Below are 10,168 nucleotides of genomic sequence, written 5' to 3'. Positions count from 1 at the left end.
TATCAGCATCATAACCACTTTTAACAATGTTTAGAAATATTACTGATGAAAATGACCATTAAGCAGTGAGTAAGAAAAACTGAATAAGTTAAACTTTGCGTGACATGACTTCCCGTATTAAGGTCAGCTGACAGGTTTAAGTTGATACAATGTAGCGGTGTTTCAAGAATAATTCAATTTAATTTGAAATGTTCTGCACCTCTAGTAGTATTTTCACTACCTTAAAACAGGCTCTTTAGTGCTATTGCAGGTATGAAAAAAATTCTTTTTAGAAAGTCAAGCTATTACATCACTCTTCATCAACAGGAAAATATACACATACCTGGAACACGACATAAATTAAATATGCTGCTGCTCCGATTTTTAGATGCAGAATTAAACTCGCTGGTCACTTGTTTTTCTTTAAAGGTTCATTTGCTCAACTAAATGTTAACCCACATATTTAACCAGCCAATTACATGCAAATCAATGCATTTAGGCATGTCGAGATGACCGAGACGACCTGCTGAAGTTCCAGCTGACTATCACAATGAGGAAAAAATGTGATTTAGGTGACTTTGACCGTGGTATGATTATTGATGCCTGATGGGCTGGTATCAGCATTTCAGAAACTGCTGATTTACTGGAATTTTCCAACATCTCTCTAACCATCTCTAGGGTTTACAGAGAATCATCTGAAAAAGAGAAAACATGCAGTGAGCCTCAGTTCTCTGGGTAAAAATGGCTGGTTGAAGCAAGAAGGCAGAGGAGCACAATCTGACTGCTTCAAGCTAATAGAAAGACAAGAATCACTCAAATAACCACTTGTTACAACTGAGATATGCAGAGGAATATCTCTGAATGAACATGCCAAACCTTGAAGCAAATGGGACCGCAGCAGATGTCAGTCAGAAAACTGAAGCTACAATTTGGATTTTGACAAAATCAGACAACAGCAGATTGGAAATGTGTTGCCTGTTCTGAGGAGTCGTAATTTCTGCTGCCACATTTAGAGGGTAGGGTCATAATTTGGTGTAGACAATGTGTTAGCGTGGATCCATTATGTCCTGTTTCAACAGTTTAGGCTGCCTGTAGTGTTGTAATGAGGTAAAAGCACACTTTGGACAACTTAGTACCAAGTAAGCATGAGTTAAACTCGACAGCTTACTAGAGTATTGCTGCTGACCATAGCCATTCTTTTGGGACCACAGCATACGCATCTTCTGATGGATGCTTTGAATGGGGAAAAACACCATGAAAAATCTCAAATAACCTCAAACTGGTTTCTTGGACATGAAAATGAGTTCACTGTACGCAAATGGCCTTCACAGCCACCAGATCTCAGTTCAGTAGAGTGTCTTTGGGACGTGAAGAATAACATCGTGGTTGTGCAGCCTTAAAACTGCTAAACTGTGTGATGCTGTCATGTCAATATGTTTGCAGCACCTTGTTGAATCTATGCCACAAAGAATTTTAAAAAAATGGGGGTTCCAACTAGTAAAGTACATCTAATAAAGTGGTCAGTGAGTGGATGCATTTCTTTTGTCTTTATGTTGCTTAACACTTAACACTTTGTCTTAAGCTCCACATCAAAGTAAAGGACTGTTTGCTTGCAAATATACTGTTAAATAAAGTGACTTTGCAGAAAGCAGAGACCCCATGACAAACAGTCAAACAATGGAAGATAACATTGTAAACTAGTGTTAACATGCCTTACCAAACTAACAATTAGAATTCAAAGTTCAGCACGAGTTAACTTAAGCTCTGATGAGTGAACAGTTTAAGTTTTTTCATGAGCACGAAGCATATGGCCTGGATGGTTATCGGCTGTGTAAAGCTCATAGGTGACAGACGCTGAGCCTCAGGGGTTTTAAATGTTTCTGCAGCGCAGCATCACACAGCCTGAGTGCTGTAAATGACACAGAGGAACCACTTGGGACCCATTTGCTTAAAGAGCTGAAATTCTGGAGAACACAAGTGATGCACGGACAATAAGTATGAATAAAAAGCTGTGATATGCAACAATTCGTTTACTTTCTTTGTTGTCCTGCTGTTATTGTAGCACTGTTTTCTTTTACAGACCTTACACTGTATGCCACGCACGGCTTCATTCAACATACTTTCAGAAGTTGGAGTTAGGTATGAGTGATCTACTAAAAGCTGTGAGATCCCACAGGAAGACAAAGCAGATGCTGTAGTGAGTTCTTTACATCAAACACCTCTAATATACCACGAAGTCCTTGAGGAATAGCAAATAAACAGAACCCGATGACTGACTGGTTCCTATCTGTCACAGCTGAATGCAAATGAAGTTGCTTTAAACATCCGTGAATGAAAAATGATATTATGCTTGTCACTTTCCTGAGACTTGATTACATGTTTTCACGGCAAACCGAAAAACAAATTCAAGTGATCAGCAGGCTGAACACACACAGAAACGTCCACAAATCCCCTCTGAGAGGCTTCCATTCACAAGTCGTAACTGAATTCCATGTTTTCTTCGTATGTTCAAAGAGGGGCAAAAGTTGAGGACAATAAATTCTGAGAGAGATGATGATGAAATGATGGTGTAACCCTTACTAACGTGCCATACATGCACTTGGCATGCAGCATTGACTTTTCTGACTTCTCTGCTCATCCACAATATTCAGACAATGAATTTGGGTATCGAGTGATGGACTTCCAACTCCCGCTATAGAAAAACCGACAATAAATATTTCAAGAGTATCTGAAGTCTAGTTTGATCCAGAGTTGTTTACTTTGGCTCGTTTTCCTGTGTTGTTTTAACAAGTCGGAAAGTTTATCTATTCCAGTTTTTGCAAATGGATACTGAGCTTGTTAAGATTTTCCAGAGCAAGGAGGGGGAGACATGAAGGTGTTTTGCTGCGCAAATAACACATTTTACATGTCTTCCTAAATAGTGACAGAGGAAACTGTACTTAATAGTGGAGACTGCAGGGAAATCCAGCCATGCTGTCATAAGGAGCACCTTAGATTTCTCTCATGATGCGCAAACAGGAATCCCTCAGTGGACCAATTAATACAGACAGAGAGAGCAGTCAGCGATTTTCCCGGGAGACCTGCCAACTTCACCAGCTACTAGTATCTCAATCTGGTCTCCATTACGACCACATTTATCTCGATTGCATCAGGCTGCCTTTCTACAAATCTCTCAGAGCTCCACTCCTATGGTAACAACCACATGGTGGGCGTTTTGCTGAATAGCGCCGCTGTAACAGGGCCATCCTTTTAAAGGCATCAGATCGACACAGACGGACAGCGTATATTAGACTTGGGACATTTCACTCAAATTCAATTTCATCTGGTCTTTTTCAAAGAACATGTTTCACTTGGTGTGAAAACAACTTCCCCTGGAGCCATCCTGGATAATGTGATTCTGTGCGATCGATTCGACTTTCAGATGTTCACTCAATGCACAGACATGCTTCTCTGTGGACAAATCTATTAGAGGCTAAATCATAGTGCCAAATCAATTTATTAATTCAGCAAAGCTGGAAATAAACCTGTTGGTTTTGGTAAAATGATAGAGTAACAGAAATGCAACTCAGCAAATAGGATGGAGAATGGCTGGGTAGTTAGGAGTGCCAAAACAAATGTGAGGTAAAAGGAAAACAGTAGGGGGAGAGAGAGAGAGAAAGGGAAAAAGAGAGAGATGCAAATCCCATGGCAACAGCAACCAGACAACAAGTCTAAAATAGGGGGCAGTGTCCGCTATTACTATAGCAACAGGAGAACAGCACACTTGCTCAGCTTCGGGATTTGCTGAAAGGAGGAAAACAAAGCTTTATTCCTAACATAAATGTAATTGACAGTCATTACCAGTAACTTCATTTAGTTCCACCAGCTGTGTCTCACCAAATTAGTCACAAAAATAAGGATTCGCAAAGTGTATTAGGCTGACAGCCAACCACAAGGGATGAATAATTTATCTTCCATTATTCACTGACTTAGTGTAATTTTGCACCTGGGAAGCTTTGGGTAGACAAATGAACAAGTCAACAAAATAAAAGTGAAATGAGACATAATCACAATAGAGTAGTTGCAAGCTAAATTAAAATAAACGAATAAAACAGAGACATTACATCCGCAACGGTGACTAGCAATTATGTAATTCTAAGTACTTTCTAATTTAAATTATGTAATAAATGATATACGCTGCATGTTCATTAGTTATCGCGACATAATCGGCCAGATTCAGTCATTACAAGCGGAATGCTGTATTGGCATCAGTGTCTGAGTTTGTTTAAACTGTATCACAAAGTGTCAACGATATTCTCTGCTTTCAAAACTGCAGCACCGACCTCCACGCCCGGTTTGTTGACATGAAACATGTGCACAGTCTGCACTGCAGACAGAGGGAGAGAGAAAGATGACAACACGGTGGTGCTTTGCCTTGCCTACCACCGACCAATCATATTTCAGAAGTAGTCGTTTTGAGCCAATCACAGAACGACAGTCTGAGCCCGTGCAGCCAATGGTACTGTTCGTGGACCACTGATGCAACGGAGATGCAACAGACTTCTTCTAAACAACAAAGTGTGTTATGAGCCATATAGCGCTTTAAACAAAACAGCGGCACGCCTTATTGTAAAGTACAGCTGTAGTTTTCTCGACAGATCGCGTTCGCGTAAACCAAATCCTCTCACTTCGTTATTTAATTTAAAGACGAGGTTATACCCTTTAGAGCTTAAAAACTAGCACAATGTCTAGCTAAAAGGCTACTTTTCAGATTCCCTTTTTAAACCAGTTGTTACTTGTATCTTGAATTGCACAGTTTGAATTTAGTATTTTCTTTTTTATTAGAATATTTATTATCTATATATTTATTACTATAAATAATAGCATTACTCACCTGAATGAGCAGCTGTGTTACTTTTACAGAAACAACAACAAAAAAGTAGCTCAATACTTTTATAAAAGTGTGGGCAGCGAGAGTGTGGGACGTCCTTGGGTGAGCCGCGGAGGGAGGGGGCGGAGGGATCTGCACGCGCGGAGGAGCCTGGTTTACCCCGGTGACGCAGTCGGTTGCTAGGTGTGAATGAAGTGATGCTTTGTCACAATTAAGCGGCTCCTCAGTTTACAGGTCGACCACAACAAAGCAGCACCTCTCTCTGTTTGCCTTGTCTAGGATATTCCGAGCTGAAATATGGCTCTTTAATCTTTTGCTAGTTTTGTTGGACCCGAAAAGTCGTCGTGCTTTGCTTTAGCAACGCACCCCCAAGTGCTCTACAATTTTTTCTGCAAGAATGGAGTAAGTGAAAGTCTCTCTACTGGCTGTACATAGAGCTGTTTTGTTGTTGCTGTTGTTGTTGTTGTTATCATTTTGGTGTAAAGTGGCTACATCTTGTTTGGTTTCGTCGCTTTAAATGAACCTTTTTGACAAATTCAAACATCTTTTTTCTTCTTTTTTTTTAAACTACGATCACTCATGGAGTTTGACTGATTGTGGTTGCTTTGTGGTCAGTTTTAGTTTGATTTTTATTGATTTTTCCTCTACTCTAAATGTATTGCCTTCAGTCTGTGCACTAACTGGAGATACATCACGTCTGTCACTTCCAGCGTTTAATCTTTCAATGTTTAATTTAGCTCTCATTGCTGTAATCGAGTCCAATCTGTTTAAGTGATTAAAAAAAGAATTGGTAATTAATTTTAAAAGGAACATGCGATTGGAAGCAGCTCATCAGCATTAATCCTCTTTGACCAGCAGGGCAGCTCACCTACAGAGTAGAGGTAGCTCTTGTGGTGCTTCTTGTCAACAGTTGGGCCCTTGACAGCGTCACTGGGTCCCACGTGTTTTGAGGACGTCAGGTTAATTTTGCTTTGAGCCAGATTAAAGCCCACAGGACACTGCTCCCACTTTTCTATCACCCACTGTGTCACATCTGAGGCTTGGTTTTGGGAATAATGTACTTTTCTGCTTTTCAGTATTTGGTATTTACTGTAAAGCCTTTTTGTTTAAAAGATGAAAAAGTGTATTTGTGTGAAAATGAGTTAAGTGAGGACCAGAAAGTGATTTTTTCTTTGTTGCCTCTCATTAAAACCATGCAGAGAAACTTGCAGAGGGCAGCACAGACAGACTCCCATCTGATGATCCCCATTAGTCGACTGAGTACGCCGTATCTTTCTCAGATATATCTGATCCCCCTTTTTTTCTTTCTGCTTACCCTCTAGGTTTCATTATGCTCACCCAGACCTGCTCACTGTGGCCCATCTCTCAGACCCTGCTTGCTCTCAGCATATGCTTGGACTTGGACTGAATCAAAGCACCAACAGACAAAATGATGGCAACATCAGCGCCTGTTTGGAAGACTCTTCGTGTCTGCCCGGCAGACCCCCTCGCTCTCTCTCACCCACAGGCTAACCACAGCCAATCACAGGGGTGCAGGGGGGAGGTGTCAGAGGAGAGTCAGCACTTAATTGGTGAGTTGCAGCGTGTACGCTTTTTTATATTTTTCCTCATTTCAGGTGGGCTCGGCACTGCAGCACATTCGTCCTTCTTGAGCAGTAAGTAATAAACTAGCTACGTCTGTTATATTAAAACGCTGCAACTTTATTGGCAAAACCCCCCAATCTGATTTGCCTTTATTATTATTATTATAAATCTGATTGTTATTTTGGGAAACTGCTTCGTGCACTGATGGATTTTTTTTTTTTTTTTTTGCATGAACGTTATTTTTTTATTTTATTTTTTTTAGCAGCATTATTTCCTTCTGACAAACATCTTGTAACCGATGCAATTTTCCCCCCCTCCTCAATAGGTGATGGTAACACTGACTGGATGACGGAAGAAGTGGATTTCTCCTCGTACCTCCCAAACCCTCCTTCCCCTCCCTCCTCTACTAATGCCTCCCTTCCCCCTTCACCCCTTCAGAATGATATCCAGGTGCCCTCTGACTTGGAGGTCATGACCTCTCTGCTGCAAGAGGAACTCGCCCAACTAGAGGACTACTTCCTGTCTGAGCCACTGCCCGAGAAAGGGCCGAGGCTGGGAAAATGCGACAGGGGTCCACTGCCTGCGGGTCCTCCGCCATTCACTCAGCTGCCATACGCATCATACGCTACATCCAACCAATCGGAATCCAGCCCACTTCTTGTTACCTTGGCAACCGGAGAACTGGACTTGCTCAGCATCTGTGGCGGGCCCATTGGGCGCTCCAAAATTCCAAGACACGCCCCATATAGCTGCAGTCGACCCAGTGGGTGTGGTAGGAAAAGAGTTCCTGATGGTTCGAGGTTCAGCGAAGGCTATGACAGCAGTTTGTTGAGTTCCAAAGGAAGTAACTCAGGTAACTCAGCTGTGACCCTTACAGGTAATTATGGCTGTGTAGAGGACGACCAGGTGGTAGGGAAAAGCTACTGCTTGGGTAGTGCGGTTGAGCTCAGACGATGTGCTGTTATACCAAAAGAAGAGAAAAATTGCTGTTTCACTCAAGATGTGATAGGTGGTGGGAAGATTGTTGATGGTGGATTTGGCTTTGGTGGATCACTGGAGGTCCCCCATAAGAAAGAGGATCTGTTGATGTATAGCATGAGGGAAGTCAGTGGAGGTGCTGGTAACAGTGATGTGCTGAACAGTATCAAAACAAGTGTGGAGGTGACAAAAGCCACCGTTTCTTGGAAAGCCGAGAGCAGCGAAGGTTGTTATCTTCCAACAACAGCACAGTCTGAGGCCTACCATAGCTTCTTGGGCAACATCAACGAGCAGGTGAAAACAGAGAGTCTACAGATAGCTCAGCATGATCTACACTGTAATTTCCTTGAGGATCAGGGCCCAGAGTGTCTTTTAATGGCTAGGGATAGTTTGAACCTGGAATCTTCGGGGCACAGACAAGCATGTCGGCTGAAGGAAGACCACTGTGCAATGAAATACGAAGTGGACATCATTCCAGGTGAAGGCGGGGAGCGCAAACAAAAGAAAAGAGATCAGAACAAAACTGCTGCTCACAGGTGAGATTCTTCTCGATGAAATGTCAATGTTATCAAAATTTTACAAGTTTACATTTTCACAGAGTCTTCGTTTTTGGTCGATGCAGGTATCGCCAGCGAAAAAGGGCGGAGCTCGATTCTTTGGAGGAACAACTGCACTGCCTTGAAGGGAGGAACCGGGAGCTCCGGGACAAAGCAGAGTCCGTAGAACGTGAAATCCAGTACGTTAAAGACCTGCTGATTGAAGTTTACAAGGCCCGTAGCCAAAGGCTTAAGCAGGACACAACAGCGTAACACCAAGCCTCTGCGAGTACACTTAGAGAGAGCGTAACAGGGAGAATCAGCAGCTCTTTCTGTCTTTAAGTTTGTCCTGAATCAAATGTTAATTTTTTTTTTTTTTCTGTAGCGAGGGGTTAAAAGCATGCTTTGCTAATATGAAATATTTTTTACATTTTAAATCAACACTATCCAATTCTTCCATCGCTTTCGTACTCGAATCACTTGAGCCGGCACTGTGGCATAGCAATGCTTTAAGATGACAATCATTTTCAATAGCTCTCGCACTTCGTGAATCTACTATTGAAATAAGGTAATTTCAGAAGTAATGTAACTCATTATGCAGGTTTTATATTTGTAACAGCCTTATGTTAAAATTGATGTCAGCAATAGAAACTCATGTTTGTTTGAGGGTTTTTTTTCTTTCTTTTTAAATTATTTTCATGCTCAGTCGCTGGATCACTAGTTGGTGGTGAAACGCGTTATTGGGTGTTGACATTTCAGTGTGGACAAATATTTCAAATCAACTGCGTTTATGCAACAGCAAAAACTGTAATTGGCATTAATACTAAAATTATTAGAACTGACCTTGAATATCCTTTGACTTACAATTGCAGAAAGAGCGGCTAACGTACAAAAGAGTCGTGAAACTTTATTCTGTATTTTGTTGTTTGTTTTTCTGTAAAACATTTGATTTGCTTCCAGTTTATTTCAGTCAATAACAGAATTATTTTATTTGTATGTTTAGAGTATTTTAGCCAGCTTTGTTGGAAACATTACTTTGTCTTCTGTATTTACATTTGTTTAATTTTCATCCCTTTAAATGTAACAAATATAACCTTTGCTATCTTTCTTTTAGCAATGGCTTCAAATAATGTCTGCATTATGCATTCTGTGACCAAAACTGTTTTTTTCATATTATTTTTAAATGTGTAACATTTTATCATGTGGTGGCAGTAAGATATTCTTCCCTCGCATTTTGCAAAATGTACAATCTGTTTTGCAGCTCAGGATACACGTTAATCCGCCAGTTCTACAAACATCAGTAGATAATCATGGGAGGAGATTACAGACTTGAAGCTTGCAGGGTTTCCTCATATAAAACTGTTGTTTCTTTCTTTATTTCCCAATGTGTACAAATATTGTAAGTAGTATCATTCTAACAGCCTTCCTCTGCATGCCTTTGCATAAATGTACTCTCTGGAATAGAAAATTTAGGGTTTCAGAAATAATTCTCTCTCTAAACTGCTTGTTAAAGCAATAAGTTTTATAGGCCTCTGGCTGATCTGCACTAATTTGTAACAACTTTTGTATGTTCAGGGAGTGGAGTGTGTTAACCTTTTCTTTCTATAAAATTATTGGGGAAAAAAATCCTAATTTTGTTGTTTCTTAAAGCTTTTGCAGCTTTAGCTTTGGTGTAAGAGGTCTCAATTCTTTTTTTCATATAAGCAAATAATCATTGTTACTGTCATTTGCTCCATGCTTATACCAAGGATAGTTTTTTTTTCTATGCATATTTATTTTAAGACAATCTTGAATATAACAGCGAAACTACCGTAATTATTTATGGGGTTTAATTGGTGCTTCTTCTTTTTTTTTAGCCCCCTGCGGTGCACTATCAATCCCGATGGTTAAACCAAAAGTGTGTACTAACAGCACATTTAGCGCGGTGTGTTTTTAACGTAATTTTATCATAGATACAAATTAACTTCGTCTGATGTCAATCTTTTTGCTTTTAAAAAAATAAAGTGTATCATCAACTTGGCCCGCTGTGCTTTTTCTTTTTGGTGCTTTTACTTGGATTTATTTTTATTTTTTGTCTGCGTTATCCGAAGTACAATCTGCGGCCTGAGCGTGAAAATAAGTCCTTGGTTTTTGGATTTAATAAATCCGCGGGGTTTTCATTTTATTTTTATTTTTTAAGGGAAATCAAAGTAAAGCCCGGTCAGGGCCCGACAGACACTGA

The 10,168-nt window shown here is 40.4% G+C and overlaps 1 protein-coding gene across 1 annotated transcript; it reads left to right on the top strand.

Moving 5' to 3' along the window:
* The first annotated feature begins 4,985 nt into the window (after positions 1-4,985).
* On the top strand, positions 4,986-9,967 carry atf5a (activating transcription factor 5a). Its single transcript, XM_014333535.2, has 4 exons — positions 4,986-5,251; positions 6,172-6,420; positions 6,759-7,947; positions 8,034-9,967. Exons 2-4 carry the CDS (start codon positions 6,279-6,281, stop codon positions 8,218-8,220), a joined length of 1,518 nt encoding a protein of 505 aa, XP_014189021.1. The 5' UTR covers positions 4,986-5,251; positions 6,172-6,278; the 3' UTR covers positions 8,221-9,967.
* The last annotated feature ends 201 nt before the right edge of the window (positions 9,968-10,168 follow it).

This window comes from Haplochromis burtoni, unplaced genomic scaffold (genome assembly GCF_018398535.1).
Source record: "Haplochromis burtoni strain Fernald_Lab_line unplaced genomic scaffold, NCSU_Asbu1 Contig_56, whole genome shotgun sequence".
Classification (NCBI taxonomy): Eukaryota; Metazoa; Chordata; class Actinopteri; order Cichliformes; family Cichlidae; genus Haplochromis; species Haplochromis burtoni.
Note: the sequence above shows the minus strand (reverse complement) of the source record. Positions and strands in the feature narration are given on the sequence as shown.